Consider the following 19568-nt stretch of genomic DNA (forward strand, 5'->3'; position numbering starts at 1 on the left):
CTCAACATGCATTTGAAAACTAGAAATCCAACAAATAAACATAAATAAGCACAGAAGAAGAGCTGTTAAAAATGGCATAAGAAATAAATAATCTGGAAACAAAACAACAACCTGTAGAAATGATGACTAAAACTAAAAGCTGATTCTTTGAAAATCATTAGGCCTCTGACTGATAATGTCAAGTGTCTCCCTTCCTAGAAGTCTAGAAGTCTGTGACAAATTAGTGCTATCATTATATCTCTCCCTTGGGGGTGACACTTGGTCATTATAACTTCACAGCATTCATTTTTGATTTTTTATTGTTTTTCCACCATTTAAATTAGTTGTAGCTATTGTGTATATTGTTTTCCTCACTGGTTTTTATATTGCAACAATTGATGTCTTCCCGTGTTTCTATGTAATTTTCACATTCCTTGTTTCTTACAGTACAGTAATATTCTATTACATTCATGTATGCCACAGTTTGTGTAGTTCATTTGATAGGCATCTGGTTGGTTTCCAGTTTTCTGCCTGTATAAAAAGCATGGCTATAAGCATTTTGGTATAGATGGGACTTTTCTTTTTTGTTATCAATTTCCTTTGAGTCTGTGCCTCACAGTGGTATCTCTGAATCCAAGGGTATATACATTTTAGTTATTTTCTTAGCATAATTATAAACTGCTTTCCAAAGTGGTGTGACATTCAGTACTTTCCATGTATAGTACCTCCTGATTCTTTACTTTGAGAAAATATTTGTGATACATAGGCATATGGTTTCCATATTATCTACAAGTTTTTGGCTTCTCTTATTCCTCATCCATTTTTTCCATTATGATAGATTTAAGCTTAAACCTGCACTAAGACTTTTGGGATACCCTGCCTTTCTTGCCATCCACAGCTATTCCTATCTTAGTATTTAAGTTACTGAGTGTCTATCTATCTATGCACACATATTATACACACACACACACACACACACACATATTTAATTTGGAGGATCTTATTGAGTTCTTCTTAGAGTTTCTCTTTCATGCACCAAATCCATGCTTATTAAAAGATGATAGAAAGTGGTGAGGGTCAGGCAGTATGTTGAAATGAAGATTCAACTCAACAGGTGAGTATGATGAACCAAAAAGTTAGGATGGATTTTAATATAAGTAAATGTAAAATCCTCTGCTTGGGTTAAAGAAATCAACTTCACCAGGGCCAGCTACTGGAAATTTAACTTGGCAGTATTTTATGTGGAAATGGTGTGGGAGTTTCAATGAACTGCAAGCCCAATGTGAGTCACAAGTTTAATGTGTTTGCTAAAAGTATCACTGCCATTTAAGATTAAATTAATACAGGTAAAATAATTAGCTGAAGAGTAGTAATATTGCCAATATACTCTTAACTGATTGAACCACATTTTGACAATTGTGTTCAGTTCTTATCTCAAAGTGCTATATTTAAAAAATAATATTGACAAGCTGTGATATCTGGAGATCTAAAGATTAGTTTTAACTTATTCTGTGTAGTTCTCCCCAAAAGCAGAACTAGGAGAAATGGGTAGAAGTTATAGGAAAGCAAATTTTGGATTTATATATGTATATATTTTTGAATAATTAGAACTCTCAAAAATGGTATGAACTGCCTGTTGTAGAATTTGGACCAAGTCTTGACTGATGTCAGGGAAACTAGGAGGTAGAAGTGAGGAGGGACATTTCAGGCATTAGAGATAGCCAGTGAAAAGTCATAAAGAAGGGGTCAGGAGATAGATTGTAGTATGTAGGGAACAGCAAGAAGGCCTTTGTTGCTAGACCATAGACTCCTAAATTTAGTTTTTGTGGAAGCTGTGGGTCTTCTTTGCTTTCATCTAACAATGACATACTGATGTGGTTATGGATGGAGTCTGACAAGAGTCCACTTGAATCTTTTGAATAACTCCATTTGGCCATAAACACATGGAAGAATTTGGGAATTTTTGCAGCTAGAGGACATACTAGCAATAAATGTCTTGGAGTGCATTGGGGACAGAGGAGTGAAGGTAGGAATTGGAGAAGTAACTCCAAATGGGGGTGAGAAGGCAAAAATGACTCTTTTACCTACATTGTAATTTTGCTTAAGGCCTTGGTCCTGCCTCTGGTAACTGAAAAATCATTGTGTTCAGTTCTGGTTTTCATTCTAAGAAATGTTTCCCAAAACCTTTTTATTATTCAACATACATCTTTATTCATTTAGGTTTAGGCTTAGATTTGCAGGCTAGATCACTCTGGCTGTAGCCTGAGCTACATTACTCTTAGGAATACGTTATTCCATTTCCTCCTGTGTTGTTAAGTTGTAAAATAGGCTTCTGTTATGTAGAACTTGATTCCGAATTGAATTGTTCAGTTTAACTACCATGTGTTTTAGAGTTTTCCGCCTTGGCTTTTTTTTCAGGCGATCTGTGAATTTTTTCAACTGGTATTTCATTTTTTTGTGCAGAGGTTGTGGGCAGTTCTCTTGTATTATTTCATGTATTAAGATGTTCAGGTTTTCTGTCTTGTCATGTTCTTCTGGGAGATCGATGTTAGGCTATCTCTACTCTTGCTATCTTTAAGATCGGTATGTTTTGCTTAAATAGTGAGAATATTTTCTTTTAATGCTTCTGGTTTTTTGCTTCTCTTCTAGATTTTCCTTTGCCTCTGTGTATTTGCATTCCCAACCTATTGTTCTCTCTTTTGTTTCTTTGGTTCGACTTGCCATGACAGATTTGAATTTTTCTATTCTTTTTTATTATTTTTGCTATGCAGCATGTAATTTCTGCCTTCATAATTTTCATCTATAATTTGAACCATTCAGAAACAGTGTATTGTAGTTCCATGTTCTCAAATTCTGCAGGGTTCTCTGTTTCATCAAGTGTTAGATCATTTTATTTATTTATTTTTTTGCAGTATTTATTCATAGATGCCTGAACTTGTTTACCAGATCTGGAGGCCACATTTCCTTCTGTTGTTAATGTTTTCCCTGTTGATTTATCAGCTTATGTTCAAGGTCTTTGAGGTTTCATCTTCCTGACCTCTTTTGGTAATTTTAGCCTTCCCCCCTTATTTTCTTCTGTTACTCACTTTCTAACTCCCTCCCCAGTGGTTTCCTTGAGGTCTTCCATTCCCACCCCACCTCCCCACCCCTGGGTCCTGTTTTGGTGTCTTGTCCCACTGCCTCTGTAATTCACTTGTTTGGCCCAGAACTGGCAATTCAAAGAGCTGCTGGGTTGGTGCTATGGGGTTAATTTCCATACTTTGGGTCTCTGCAACTCTAGGAGGACAGTTGGAGTGGGGGTGGGGTGGGATTTGAGGTCTGTTTTCTGCCCTTTTTTTCCTCTGTTTCTCTACTTCCCTACAGAGATCTTATGCATCACAGAACGATATCCACTATGCTGCTGGCTATGTGATGTGGTCCCAGCAAGCTTCTGCCCCTAGAATGCTGACTTAGCACTAGTTGCCTGTTGTGGCTTGAGCAGCCTGGAGCATAGACCTCCATGGCAGTAGAAAGTGAGAGGGGGGACCAGGGTGGGATGAGGATGGGTTTTGTTATAAGTCCATTTTTTGGTTCCTTGGGTTTGTTGCAAGCCTATATGTCAGGTCATTGAGTTGGCTAGTGCAACCTTGCTGCCAGTAGTGTGGTGATTGTAGAAAAGAGCATGCTGAATGAGCTCAGGGTAGGCATCAATTCATGGTTTGTTTTTTATTTTGTTTTTATTGCTTTCTTTTGGGTTCTAGGTGTCTAAGATCATGAAGACAGTTGAAGTTACTGTATAATTTCCACTTTGTAGATGTTTGAGAGGTTGTGAGGATCAGAGAAAATGTTTAGTCTTACATCTTGCTGGTCATATAATCCCCAAATTGCATTAGCTTTTAATAGATAGCGACCTAATGCCTGTCAGATTACAAGCCAGTGGTTTAATGTGAGTTAGTGAAAAACAACCACCACAACAAATAATTTTATAAAGTATTGTTGGCATGTAATAAAGATGGATTAAATTGTATAATCTGGTATATGTCTTAAAGAAGGAGAAAAGTGTTTAAATTGAAGTAAATTTAGGAAACAAATTAATTTAGTAATAATTTGTAAATTTAAAAGTCAGATCTTTTCTTCAGTAGTTCTGCCTCATGTTAGTAGGGCTATATTCTTTTCTTTTTGTCATGTGAAAATCTCCTTTACCCTGTCTAGCAACTTTTGTCCTTTATTTAATCAGATGTAGCTCAATTATGTTTCAATGGTTTGTAAGTTCAGGACACTGAATTTGCTACACTTAAATGAACTTAAAAATAAGATACCCATTGTTTGGATATGATGGCAAAACAAGATTTGGGATTTTTTTTTAACCAAAGATCTTTCACTTTTTTCCCCCTATAGTCTGGAGGCAAGAACAACTCAAACACATTGACGATAATTTCACTGGAGCTAAAAGGAAAGCTGCTTTATGTGAACTTTTAGAAAAAGAAACACAAATAATTGCTTCCATTGGGAGGCAGAGAATCCGTGCCAATAATCAGAAGTATGAAAAGTCAATATTCTCATTCTTGGATAAGGTTGGTGAAATAATTATCATTTGAATATTAATATATCTTGAGCATAAAAATGTGACAGAATACTTTAAAGTAGGGGAGAGAACAAATTTTATGAATATTTTTCAATTGTGTTTAGCACCTTACTTATCAATTCAGAATTTATTTGCTGACAAATCCCTGTTTAGTGGATTTGGAGTCAGAGAACCCAAATCCTAATTCCAGCTCTGCCAGTAAAAACCTGTGTGACCTTGGGCAAATCACTTCTCCTATTTAGGCCTCAGTTTCTTCATTGCTAAAATAAGAAGGTTGGAATGGATGGGCCTGTAAAGCTCTTTCCAACGCTAATATATGATACTATGATCCTTTACAAGAACCTCAAATAAAGATTAATAGTGTGAATCATATTTACTTATGAAATGAACATATTCTAAGTAAAAGAGATTTGCCAAGACAAGGAAAAGAAACACACCTGTGATCCTTTTGATTTGGATTTAGGTTGAATGTAACATGGCACAGGTAAATGCCTGGGTAATTTCAGTGATAACATCTCCTGGGTCAGATAGATTCCTCCCAGCAACTTGGGGGATATAGTAGTGATTGATTGCTTTACTCTAGCACAGCAGGTCATTTTGTGACTGGAAATTCTTAACCAAAAGGGCATCACTATTATTGTAAACTATGTAAACATAAATTAAGAAAAAAAATGCAATTACCCTTTTATGTGTTGAAACTGCCTATTTGATATTGAACAACCTTTTGTCATGGAGACTAAATTATTTTTATATATTGTTGGCCTTCCAATAGAATTAAAAGTCAAAAAACTAGAAAACGGACAGAGTTTTTAAAGTACCTATTTATGATGATGTTTCATATTCTGTATTCAGCATATAGTCTGTAACTTACCTGAGGGTCTCAGAATATGGATAGTATAAACCACATGTATTTAAACTATGCAATACTTTTTAACTAAGGGAACTAATAGTTTATGATCTTATTCACCAATAAAAATCATGCACCCCTTCTGAAGTGAAATGAAGCAATTTATAAGAATCCAGCTTCTGAGTTTCACAAAAACTGCTGGGAAAATTGGAAAACAATATGGCAGAAACTGGGCATAAACCAATATCTTATACATATACCAAAATCAAGTCAAAATGCGTTCATGATTTAGGAATAAAGGCTGATACTATATGCAATTTAGGAGAGCAAGGAATAGTTTACCTATCAGATTTATGGAGAAGGGAAGAATTGATGACCCAAGAGATAGAGAGCATTATAAAATGCAAAATGGATAATTTTGATTATGTTAAATTGAAAAATTTTTGTACAAACAAAGCCAATGCAACAAAGATTAGGAGGGAAGCAGAAAATTGGGAAAGAATCTTTACAACCAGTGTTTCTGATAAAGGCCTCATATCTAAAATATACAGGGAACTGAGCCAAATCTATAGAAATACAAGTCATTCCCCAATTGAGAAATGGTCTAAGGATATGAACAGGAAGCTTTCAGAGGAAAAATTGAAGATATCTATAGGCGTGTGAAAAAAATGCTCTCAATCACTATTGATTAGAGAAATGCAAATCAAAACAACTCTTAGGTACCACATCTCCCCTGTCAGATTGGCTCACATGACAAAACAGGAAAATGATAAATGCTGGAGAGGATGTGGGAAAATTGGAACATTGTTACATTGTTGGAGCTGTGAACTGATCCAGCCATTATGGAGAGGAATTTGGAACTAACCCTTCCATCTCTAAATCTCCTGGTTCCACGAATCTATCGTGAATGATCCCTACAGGGAAAGCCATTTTCCCATTTTGTTTCAAAATAAGAGATATGAATTGGGGATTGCTTGTTGTTGTGTTTGTCCTTAGTTTTTGAAGAGGACCATCACATCAGGGAAATGATGACATGACTTGCAGTTGACTTTGATTTGAGTGAGGGAGGGCTATGCAAGGTCACCAGCCTCACTTTCTCCTCCAGACACTTCTGGGTCCAGTGGCCTTATATTCACGAGGATGACTGGAGATGGCTCAGGATGCATTGGGAGACCCTGGCCTTTTCAGGCTGAGGTCTTTTCAGGTTCTCACTTTGAGTGAGGTAATGCCCATTCAGTGAATAGGACTCTTTAAGAAGTTCATCAAGGGATTGCCCCTTTAATCAAAACTGAAAGATCCCCATTTTTGATAGGCGAATAAATTTGATGAGCGCTGTTCAAAAGGTAACTTGGTTATATGTGAGTTTCCAGTATCATAAAGAATCTCATTTTGAATGTAAACTGCTCCTAGTTAGTTTTATTATTTTGACACTTAATAGCTGTTTATTGAATGAATGAAAAAATAAGATTTGTAAATTAGAAGCATTTTTGAACACTTGACCCTCCTTCCACCCTTCACAATCTTGACCTAGTAATTGAACACTGGGAACCTTGAATCCCTTACTCCCTATACTACTACTAGTTCTGCCTTCTTTGCAACTACTCCAGGGTTGATAAAAGCTATTGGAGAAAGTCATGGGACCATAAGGCTGAGTTGCCCACCAATTTATGTTATCTAATCTCAGAGAGGATCTCATAGCTACAGGGTAATCTTTTTCTTCTTTCTTGATTGACAATCATGCTTTCCATCCAAGTTATTCCAAACCTTTTCTTTTCTTCTAAAACCCCTATACCAGTCTCTCCCACACAACAGAGGAACTCATTTCAGCTACACACAGAGGTATTTGTAGTCTTGACCTTGCTATGATCCAGAAAGTTTCTACTTCCGTGTCTATGAACTATGAAATTCTTCTAACTGGTCATAGTCTTTTATCATCCCATCTTACTCTATGCCTTACCCCTAACTTGGATCCCTAACTTGATTCTTTGTCTTCACTGCCCTCCAGCCCCTCCCCATGTGGTTCTTTCGCAGCCCATCAGGCCTACTCTTAACCCTATTGCCTATTTCAATCTCTTGGTGAATCAGTTCAACTTGGTTCTGTCCTTTATACTCTTGCTCCCTTGTCCTGTCATGCCTTGCCTTGAAATGCTCCCATCATTTGTCTCCTTTGCTCTGCTTGACATGCTGTTGAACAGAGATCATGAGAATCATGGAACCACTCTGATTAGGCCCACTAATTTATGTTACATAATCTCTACTGGGCCTTACTGCAGCAACACAGTAAACTTTTTACACATGAGGTTGCTATCCCATTCATCAGACTACTCACCACTAATTCAAAACTTTTCATCCCTCCTTAAGCCTCCTCTTGTCACACTTCTTTTGCACACTATCTCAAACTGAGGACTTTAATTCATATTTCATTGGAAAGAATGAGGCCATCCTATGAGATCTCCCTCTTCTCTACTCTGCTTCTCACATTAGTCAGAAGACTTCCCACATTCTCTTTTTCTTCATCCCTGTCTCACATGAAGAGGTGGCCCTTACCCCATCAAAAGGAAACCCCTCAATATGCACCTTGGTACCCATCTCATGCTGTCTTCTCCAGCACCTCTCTCTCTCTTCCCCTACCTATCCCTTCTCTCTCTCTCTCTCTCTCTCTCTCTCTCTCTCTTTCTCTCTCTCTCTCTCTCTCTCTCCCTCTCTCCTTCCCTCCTTCCTTTTGCATCGCTTCCTTCTGTTTTTGTTTTGTGACTCTGGTGCTCTACTCTCATTTGTTAGAAGTTAACTGAAATTTATAAAAGGCCCACTTTCTGAAGCAATTCAGAGAACATGATTATTGTGCATTTCTTATTGCTGCCAGAACACTCTATGGAAGAAAAAAAAAAGCTAGGAAAGAAAATCAACGCATTTGAAATGGTCATGTCCTTAATCGCAAATCCTTAACGGCCTGAAATCAGAGAATTCTGAAACTGAAGACCAAGTTATTAGTGTTGGCAACTTTGAGGCACTTAGTGGAAGTTAGCATTTGTTAGTGAGGCTGTATTTTATTGATGAGTATTTTGTGTCCTTTTGGATGATGCCTTTAAATAAAAACCCAGCCTACTTGTAAGAAAATTTCAAAAGGTTATTAAATTGTACTCTTTTAGAGAGAAATTTTTAAAAATACCCAAGAATTCAGTGAATTTGATTTTCTGTTTTGTAGGTAGGTCAATCTCGACTTTATTAGTTTCTCTTGTCTGAAAGTTGACACAGAAGGGAGAGTAATTCCCTGGATACAGGAGTATTAATGGCAATGTACTCCACCCCTGTGTCTGAGGGGCTGTGTAGGGAGGATGTACAATGCCAAATCTCTTCCATAAGTGGGTATGCTGAGTGTTTTCAGATTAATTTTTTACTTAAAAAAACCCATCAAGTTTATTATTGAAAGGGTATAATCCATTTGCCCTTTAAAATCTTGTTACAAATCTAGTCAGTTTGTGATTTAAAGGTATCATTCATCAAAGAAACAACTTAACTACATATAAAATACAATTTCACTGAAATAGCTAGGTGGTATAGTAGAGCATTGGGCTTAGAGTTAGGAAGGTCTGGGTTCAAGGCCTGATTCAGATAACTAGGTACATGCATATGGAGAAGTCACTTACCACTCTCTCACCTTCCCTTTCTTTGTCTCTAAAATGGAGATTATCAGAGCTGTAGCATTTACCTGCCTTGGATGTGGTGAGGATCCAAGAAGATAATGTACTCGAAGCACTTTGCAAATCTTAGTCATTTCTTATCTCTTCTGTAGCCCCCAGTTGTCAGTATTGGTGGATGGTTTGTCAGTTTTCACTTTCAAAGATGTACAGAAGAAAGGGTATAATACAGAAATAGGTGTTACCTTGGATTGTTTGTAGATACAGCACCAGAAGAAAATATGTTATCGTATCAGTTTTTGTGCTGTGAGAAGTGAGAGGCCGAGCAGCGCAGTGAAAAGAGCACGGGACAAGCAACCCTGGGCTCTCTGAAGATAGAGGAGTCAGAAGTTCTTTGACTAAATTTGTTGTTCGACCTTGGACAGATTCCTTTTCCTAAGGTTATCTTGGGTTCCATGTCTCTCATATGGGAATGATAGCACTTCATACCTCCTCCTTCAGATTGATTCTAGGGATCTTATCTGCCAGTGTTTCAGCAATTCAGCTAGCAGCTGCTGTAGGGGTGAAAGACTAACACAAGCCCAACAACAAGGATGCTGCCAGTATAGGTGCTTTTGATCTGCTTTACTAAGGAAAGTAGCGTTAAGGGGTTAACAGTCTTATTTCAAACCAACATACAAATATCATTCACTTAGTTCAAGGGAAAAAGCCAGCACCCTGAACTTCAGAGCAAATACAAACAAATTACAAAGATACATCATAAACAGACCAAATACAATTCATAGTTACTGAGAAGGCATCAACATCTGAGTTCACAAGCTGGAGGGCTCTTAACTGCAGCTGCCCAGAGTCTCCATATCAACACTACTCCAAGAGAGCCCCCAGCAAATAGCTCTGTTCTGTCTTTTTATACACTCTTTAGCCATCATCAAACGTCATCTGAGAGGCCAGAACTTAGGCTCCCACTATTGGCTCTGGTCTTAGCAACTCCCCTTAGGACCCTGGGGACTTCACACCCACTTTGGCTTAGCACCTAGTAGCTAGGGGTTTGGGGCCTACTTAGGAGCAAAGATCTAATCAAACCTCCCTTCTTTGGCCCCACCTGGAGCCCCACCTGAAGCCTGTTCAAAATGGGGGTGTAGTATGGGGGGGAAGAGATCTTCTCACTTACTGATTGCCTGTCACCTATTTATTGAGCATCCATTATGTATCTAGGACAGTGATACAAAATTCAAATTATGTGACAAAGGCCTTTTGAGAACAGATAATCAAGTTGGAAAGGCAGGATGAAGTGGAAAACAATTAAGTGCTAAACTTTGTGGTACTGACTTTAAAAGTAGTATGAGATCAAATTAGTGAGAAATCCTGGTGGGGTAGAATAATTAGAGAAATCTTAATGGAGGAGGTAGGACTTGAAAGCTAAGCAGGGTTTGACTAGGGGATACTCTATGTGAAAGTGCTTCAGAGTGTCTGGAGCCCTCACTAAATGGCAGAATATCACCCCATTCTACAGAAAGGGTAGGGAAAGAATGGTATTTTATAATACTTTTCATGTTTGATTATCTGAGATAGAAATCTCTAAAAAAAAGTTATTTTTAAGTGGATTATTGCAAATGAAATGAGCTGCTGACCAGCAGAGTAAAATTATGTAGAGGAAAAGCATATATAACAATTGAGATAACACAAAACTTGAAATTAAAAACTCAGCTTAAAATTACATAACCATCGTAATGCTTTAGAAATACTTTCAAGCAAAAATTAAACTTTGATTGCTTTGTATGGCACCAATAATAAAGAAGGCTGTGTTCATTTAGAACAACACTTTTTGATTTCTAATTCATCAGTCCTAAATGTTATATTATTTTATAATTATGTTATTTCCATTCCACTTCAAAGTGCTTAATAGGTTTCAAATTAATTCTGTTAGTTTTAAAATAAATTACTTAATTTTAGATTTATATTTTAACAAGCCACATCATTTATGGTTTCTGAGGTTTGATGTTTTCTTGAGACCTGTCCTGAGACTGTGGAATTTAAAACTTCCTTTCTAGCTATGAACTTACTTTTAGTTTGTCCTTTAGCTGATGGTTTAACATTGTTAATTACATGTGCTAAAAGCATAGAAGAAAATGTCATAATTACTGAAAAATATAATTATTTAAAAAAACATAGTTTTTTCTCATCCTTAAATTATCTAACCTGATACTTCTAAAAACAAATTTGAATGGAAAATTGCAAATATAATTTGAAACTTTTTTTTTAGTAATGTAACTTTATTTCCATCTCCATTTAGCTATTTTAAACTCCCATTCCAGGGCAGGTAGGTGCCACAGTGGGTAGAGTACTGGGTGTGAAGTCAGGAAGATTCCTCTTCCTGAGTTCAAATCTAGTCTCAGGTACGTACTGGCTCTGTGACTCTAGGCAAGTGATTGAATCCTCTCTGCCTCAGTTTCCTTAACTGTAAAATGAGCTGGAGAAGGAAATGGCAAACCACTCTGGAATCTTTGCCAAGAAAACCTCAAATGGGGTCACAAGGAGTCGGATATAACCGAAAAATGACTGAACAACAAAACACCCACCCATTTGTTCTGTCATTCCTGTTTACATTTAACAGGGTAACAAATTCAAGATTAACAAAATAGTATCAAAAACAAAGCATCCTATAACTAGGGCCAAAGCTATTAAAAATAGTCTCCAGTCAGCCAGAAAATATATTCCACTTCAGAACAATTATCAAGTAATTTCATGAATCAATCTCTTGAACTCTCATAGCCTAGTTTTAGATAAATTATACCTAAGGAAGAAAATTAACCTGTCAGCACTTTGGGTAGATTCTCTGTGAAGGATTTATGGAGAGAACATAGACAAGAATCACATTGGATGAGAAACCATGTGTAAGTTGCCATGGTCAAGAAGAGGAGATATCCATATCAATGAGAACATGGATACATTTGTGTAGTCTGTATATATACATGTTATATATGTGTATATACATGTGTGTATAAAAACATGTATGTGTGTGTATATATATATATATATACACACACACACACACACACTGCAGTATCAGAGTATCAAATTAATGTAAACATACATCATGTAGTGTTTTTTTAATTCATAAATAAGTAATTTTAGGTTTATTTTGCCCTGGTGTATTTTTAATCCTTAATCCATTCAGTTCATCTGTTTATCTCTTCCCTCTCCAGCTGCCAATCCCAAACACATGTATGAGTGAATGCACACACAAAAAGTCAGTGGAAGGTATGAGAGTCTGGAAGGAGTCACTTCTTTCCCTCTCTTTATAGTTCATGGCTTGATACTCTAGATGTCTCCAGATTAGGTCAGTGGCTATGATAGGTTGTAGCTATGGCCTAGGGTTAGGGGAACTAGACCAGAGACTACAAGATTAGATGCCAATTTGGGATTTCTCAGTATAGTGTTCTGAGTCTACAGCTACAGAGTCCAAAACTGGAGTAATGATAAGGTGAACTAAGGACCTGTAGAGCCCATAGACCCTTGGTATGTACAACTACAGAAATTACTAAGGGAAAGTGTCTCTTGAAATAATACTCACCTTATAATTTTGTAAGTTTAAGAATAAGTATTCCTGTTAATCTACTACATTAGTTGCTACTAAAATAGGGTTGATTTGGCAAATCATGGCCTCTGGAGGCAACCTCCTAAACATTCTAGTTGTTAGGATAAGGCCAACGATGTATTTTTTTTAACTGCTTCACACTGGTTCCTTGGAAGAAGTTTCCACATTGTTTCTATCATATTTTCCCAAATTAGTAGTCTATAATGTGTCATATTCCTATTCCATGAAAATTTGAAAATTATATTAACTCATCTATGCATCAGGATATTCCTTTAAATATACCAAGATTTTCTGAGCTATTCTCTGTTGGGCTTCTTTTTCATGGTGCAAGCAATTCATTACAGTGTTTAAAAGGTTGATATCCCATTTTGGGCAGAAATCCAGGAGCTGATGAGCTGAATGGCCATTTCTAGGACAGTGTCTGCCAGAATTGGGCATCGAGGGACTGAAGCATTCACAATGATCATACATCATAATCATACTAGTTTTCTAAACATGTGAAACATAGTTTCCTCACTTTGGTAGGTTGGTTACTCTGTATAATCCCTTTTTAGTTCACCATACTGTGCACTGTAACTTCTCATGAAAACAAATAAAAAATGCTTTTCTTTTTTTAAATTTTATTTATTCAGAATTTAAGAAATAAAATAAGTATTTCTATAACATAAAATAGAAGATGATTGTACATGAAACTGCAAATCTATTATGTACAACTTGCTATTCTTTTAAAATATGTAATAGAGTTATCATTTAACTTTTTTCTTCCTTTTTTTCCCCTTCCCCTACCCTAGATATGGCTACCATTAGACACGTGTGTGTGTGTGTGTGTGTGTGTGTGTAAAACCATTCTATACACACTTCTATTAATCAGTTCTTTTCATGGATGTTGATAGCATCTTCCTTCAAAAGTCTTTTGTAGTTAATTTGTGTATTTATAATAGTCAAAATTACTTAGTCACTCAAATTTGTTCTTAAAATGAATTGTTGCTACCATATACAATGTCCTACAGTGTCCTTGTGGTTCTGCTCGTTTCGTTCTTCATTGTTTTGTGCAAGTCTGTCCATGTTTTCTAAAATCATTGAGCTCATCATTTCTTATAGCACAGCAGTATTCTATCACAATCACGTACCATAACTTGTTTAGCCATTCCCCTCTTGATGGACATCCCAGCAATTTCCAGTTCTTTGCTACCACAAAGAGTTGCTATCAATATTTTAGAACATGTAGGTTCATTTCCTTTTTCCTTAATCATCTTGGGAAATAGAACAACTAGTGGTATTGCTTGGTCAAAGGGCAGCTTAATTTTTGTGCAGACAAAACAGATGTAGCTTAGATCAGAAGGAAAGCAGATAATTGGGGAAAATTTTATAGACAGATTCTCAGATATAGGTCTCAGAGGAAAATTTTATGGACAGGTACTCAGATAAATGTCTTATATATACAAAAAGCTTTCTCAAATATACAAGAGTATGAGTCATTCCCAGTTGATAAATGGTCAAAAGATATGATCAGGCAGTTTTCTGACGAAGAAATCAAAACAATTTATAGTTATAAGAAAAAATGCTCTAAATAATTATTGATTAGAGAAATGCAAATGAAAACATCCTTGAGATATCATTTTATACCCATCATATTGTTCAAAATGATCGAAGGAGAAAGTGACAGATGTTGGAGGGGATATGGAAAAATTGGGACAATGATTCACTGTTTGTGGAACCGTGAACTGATCCAGCCACTTTGGAGAACAATCTGGAATTATGCCTAAAGAGTTATTAAACTGCCAAATAAAAAATTAAAAATAGTCTTTGTCTTCTAACTAATTTTAGTACTTGCATTGTTTCTGCCTGTTCGACATTTCTGTGTTCTTACAGATCTTTAATTCATTCCCTTAACTATAATTGATGTTCTTATCAATGACTGTGTTCATATTAACATGATATTTAGGTAATCTTTTGGTTGGTAGTAATAGATATCTTCAATCTTTAATGAATTAGTATTAATACAAATAAACGTATTTTTGAAGTGTTCAGCTCCAAAGATGTGGGTATCATTTGATAATAAGGAAACATTAATGGATACACAATATACCATCAGAGCCAGAGAGCTGCAAGATATCTATAACTGCATTATAATTAAAAACATCTGTGATGATGAGAGGCTAGACGTGCTGTTGACGCTGAAACACACTGTGAAGGTACTCTTCTCTTTGATTTTGGGGTAGAAGGAATGTTTTGACTGAATCCTAATGTAAAACCAAAATATCTCAAAGTCACTAATTGTTAAAATAATTAATAGATTCATTATATGAATGAAATCTTATTTTTTATCTTTTCTTACTTAAAATTGGCAGATTATGGTTTTATGGTTTCACAATTAGTGTCCACTGAGACTTAAATTGCACTTTTTCTTCTATGGAATATTTATATTTAATTCAGAGTATGGCATAATACTAAATACTTCATTCAGAAGTAAGAAGAGAAGCAATATAAGCAAAAGGCACAGAGCTAATTCCAACAGAACCATGCATGTGTAGAAGAGCATGTGAGGACCAGCCCACCTGTAGTGGAGCGTGCATGTGTGTTGGGAATATTGAGTCACCCACTGATTGGTGGAGTCATATATCTCTAATTTTCCTACTTGTTCTTTTGTCCAATTACTTTTATTTTTTCCTACTCTGCTCATCTGAGTTGCCGTTATCTTTTGCATTACTGTGTCTATCCTGATCACCTCTCTTCTTTTTAATGATTTTCTCCTCTTTTCCTGGTATTTTCTTATTCAAAAACTCTCATATTAAAATACAAGGGCTAGTTTCTTTTAAAAAAGTATTGTGTGATAGATGAGGAAACTGATCAGTAATGAAATAATCTTTTTTTTTCCTGGAGGGGGGAAGGCAGGGCAATTGGGATTAAGTGACCTGTCCAAGGTCTCGCAGCTAGTAAATGTCAAGTGTCTGAGGCCACATTTGAAATCAGGTCCTCCTGACTCCAGGGTCAGTGCTCTATTTACTGAGCCACCCAGCTGCCCCAGTAATGAAATAATCTTAATAAAATCTATCAAAGAACTTTTTGTCTTCCACAGGAACATGAATGTAAACTGACCCAGGACATCTTAGAATTGATTGACCGAGAAGTTGATCTTATGATGAGAGGAGTTAAAAGGTGTAATCTTGAAGGACTCAGAAAAAGAATAGCTACACTGTTTCTTCAGTACATTAAAACACCATTGTTTAATCCTGAAGTCGCCAGGTACCTCAAGGTATTTTTCTAATTTTTCTATGTTATATTTTCTATGTTTTCAGCTATAATCAGCTTAGAAAAATTTAAAAATACTGCAGGCTTGTTTTTGAACACCATGAACACTTAGCAGTGAAACCTACTTAAAGGATAGGCCTTTCCTAGGGTGGGGGGAAGGTCAGAGTTAGATTAGAGTTCTCCATTAAATGTCTTTTTACCAAGTTCAACCAGAAACACTATTGGCCTCCTAGAATAAGACTGTACTGTAGTGAAAATGACCAGTGTGTACCCAATGAGTCAGAGGTAGCTAGGGCAACCTCATCTCTCTAGAAAAGAGATATCAAAGTTGTTGTCTGACTGCAAATGTCCCAAGTGCAACTTGAACTGCATTAAAATGTATTGGGAAACATTTAACAAAATAAATAAAAATATAGTACAACATAGATAATGTTAATTTGTGGTTTTCTAAGTCAATATGACACAAAAGGGATCTGATTTTATTTGAGTCTGATACCACTGCTCCAAGGGATCTCAGGAAGTAACATAAAAAGGCTCCTGAACACCTGAACTAGCTATCATAAAGCTAAAACTGATGAGCTGTATTCCATAGGCCAAACCCAGAAGCTCTCACTCAGAGCCTGTTTGCCCTGACATAACCTACATTTATTAACAAATTTGTTTATCTAGATTCTCAGCATATAACAGGACAGAAGCAGGAGATTATAAATAGGATAGCAACAATTAAAAACAGGCAAAAACAACAACAGTGAGAAATACATCTATCATTGAAGGAGACTTAAACTCAGACTGTACCCTTTATTATTGGATAAGTTCGTAATCATGATCCTCAGTCATCAAAAAGAACTGAAATTTTATTGAGTAGTCTCTTTCATAAGGCAGAGATTAATGTAGTATAGTGGAAAAGGGAAAATTTATTTTAAGAGCCAGATGATGTATGTCTAATCATGGCTCTGCCATTAACCACCGTAGGTCTTAGCCAAGTCATTGGATTTCTCTGGTCTGTGTGTAATATGTAAGACTGGACCTGAAAGAGCCTCAGCGATGCCTAGAGCTCTGAAAATTCTATGATTTTAATGTAATTTCCATTAAAGATGGTAACATTTTTCAAGTTTTAGTATGTGAGCAGGTAAACCTTAATTGTTTCAGAAGTTATATTTTGTGGAGCACCCTAATGATGCTAGGTAGCTAAGGCATTTGTTACAAGGCCCTTTCTTGTGAATTCAGAAAGGGGTTACTGAGGTAGGACAATTAGGTGGACATGTGGCCTCATCAGTGTGGCTGTTTTGTCTCAGCCCCTCCTTTGTGTGATTTCTGCTCTTTAAGGCATCAAAGGCCTTTTCCTCATTCTTTCAAAGTCTCCAGTGTGTGGCTCCTTCTTATCACATGACCAGCCCATTTTCTTTTCTGTTTGTCGATAGGAGCGCAGACATAGAACTTAAAGCAGCCTTTATGTTTTCTATTGTGTCTTTGCTGTCCCTTCTCATGTTGAGTCATGGATAGTCCAACTACTTTGCATCTTTGTTTTACCCTTTCAAAAGCAGGAAAGATACCTTCATCTCATGAGCCATTTTAATTTAGGTAAACGTGGTTTCTGTTTGAACAAACAATGTTTATCTCATGTCCTATACAAAAAATAATGAAATTAACTTCATTACCTCGTATGCCAGAGACTGTTAACTATATAATTCCCTAAGTATGGAGTGGGAAAAATTCCTCATCCTTCATTCTCCATCCAGATTCTTTGTATTTGTCATTTACGGTGTCATTGTCAGTTGCTGCAGAGTTTTACGAAGAATCAGCAAGTGTTCCTTGGAGAACTTTGGAAGGGTTAAATCTTGCAGATTCTCCCAGTCACTTTCTACCTGAAACTTGGGCTCGTAGACACTTAGGCCTAGTACTACACCCCAGAGGGGCATGGGTGGCAGCCTTCATCCTGATGTGTAAAGCCCTGGAAGGACAGAGAGGACCCCGTGGCTCTACAAGGAAGAATTATGCTTATTAGGTTTAATGAAGTCCACAGATATTCTTAGTCCTGTGTCATGCCAACAAAATGAGAAGATAAAGACCTTTTGCCAAGGTCACTTTACTAACTAATCAGTAGAGTTAGAAATGAACTTAAAAATTTTGTCTCTTCAGTTTTTGTTCTAATTCCTAGAACCATTTTCTTACCTTATAGATTAAGGTTTTAAATTGATAGACAATTTTTCCTCTCAAGAACAAAGGTACTATGCAAATAAATTTTAAATGAGCATTATCCTGCTGGAAGATGAAGGATCCGTGAGAAAGGAGTAGGGGAGAAGAGAGGAGGAGAAAAGTAAAAGATGTTGAGAATGGAAGAAAGCATTGGGGAGTCAGTGAGCTATTTTAACCCTACACAAGGAAGCACAAAATACTCTGAAATTAATTCCTATTCCTTACTCCATGAAGAGATACTTCACATTATATAAATGTCTAGTAGAGCGAGCTCAAACTCTGCTCTTACCTGGTGTCTTGAGGGAGCAGTTAGTGTTGATTTAGACCTGTAGGACGTCTTAATCTTTTTTTGTGTCCTAGGTCCTGTCAGCAGTCAGGTGAAGACTCAGGTCCCCTTTTCAGAATAATGCTTTTAAACATATAAAGTAACATATGTAGGATTACAAAGGAAACCAAGGAGTAGTGAAAATAAAGATGCAATGTTTTTCCCATCCAAGTTCACAGACCCCTGCAAGTCTACTCGCAGGGAGGAATCTGTGGATTTCAGCTGAAGAAACCTCCTGGGGTAGTCAGTTCTGAAGGGATTGGATATTCACAAACCTCTGATATTCTGAGCAACTGATTCTCCACGGAGCCATTGAATCATCTCGTTAGCTGAATCATTTCCTATTCCCTATTCCTCTGACATCCATAAATGGCCGGTTTTCCCTGCATTAACGTTATTGTGCTCATAGGTAGTCCAAACTGGCTGGTGGGTGATTGAGATAACTGGATCGTCCAGGTGATAGTCTTGTTATTTATGCTGTCTAGACATGTTCTCATTAGAATAAGTAACGCAATATAGCATGCTGTTGGAAATGCATTATCTCTTTACACACACAAATGCTGAAAGACTTCCTATGAGTCAGGAGACAAGAATTCTAGCCCTTTCACCGATTAACTAAAAGACCATGAACCTTATTACTCTGTTTGCAGGATGGACTTAGCTTTATAGTCCCTTAGCACAGAGTGGGAAGAATTCTTTAGTAACCTGTATGTGTTTTCTCCCTAGTTCCCGGTACATAGTAGGCATGCAATACATGCGTGTTGGAGAAGAGGAACTGTCTAACTTTTTCCATTTGCATACCCATTGCTTAGACAATGCTTTGCCCATAGTAGGAGCTTAATAAATGCTTTGTCATTTATTCATTCATAACAGCCTCTATAATCTAGGACAGTTTACTTAATTTCTTTGAGTCTGTTTCCTCATGTGTAAATTGGAAATATTTATACCTACCATCCATTAAACAGAAGGCTGTTGTGAATATCATAATATATATGTGAAAGCATTTTTAAAATTATAAGGCATTTTGTAAATGTATTATTCTTCCTAAAATAGAATGTATTTCCATACTAACTTCACAGAAATTTGTTTTTTTCTTAATCAATTGGTGACAGATTCCTTTCTCTATAAACTATTTAAGCAGTTATATTTTTTGAAATAGAAATGCTTTA

The 19568-nt window shown here is 36.5% G+C and overlaps 1 protein-coding gene across 1 annotated transcript in view; it reads left to right on the top strand.

Annotated features, from left to right (window-relative positions):
• Positions 1-19568, top strand: part of IQUB (IQ motif and ubiquitin domain containing) — a 95850-nt gene that overhangs the window by 57560 nt on the left and 18722 nt on the right. Inside the window, exons 8-10 of the mRNA XM_036761208.1 lie at positions 4357-4532; positions 14651-14821; positions 15706-15882. Of these exons, the coding sequence (XP_036617103.1) occupies positions 4357-4532; positions 14651-14821; positions 15706-15882 (524 nt within the window). The remainder of the gene's footprint in view (positions 1-4356; positions 4533-14650; positions 14822-15705; positions 15883-19568) is intronic.

This window comes from Trichosurus vulpecula, chromosome 5 (genome assembly GCF_011100635.1).
Source record: "Trichosurus vulpecula isolate mTriVul1 chromosome 5, mTriVul1.pri, whole genome shotgun sequence".
NCBI classification, from domain to species: Eukaryota; Metazoa; Chordata; class Mammalia; order Diprotodontia; family Phalangeridae; genus Trichosurus; species Trichosurus vulpecula.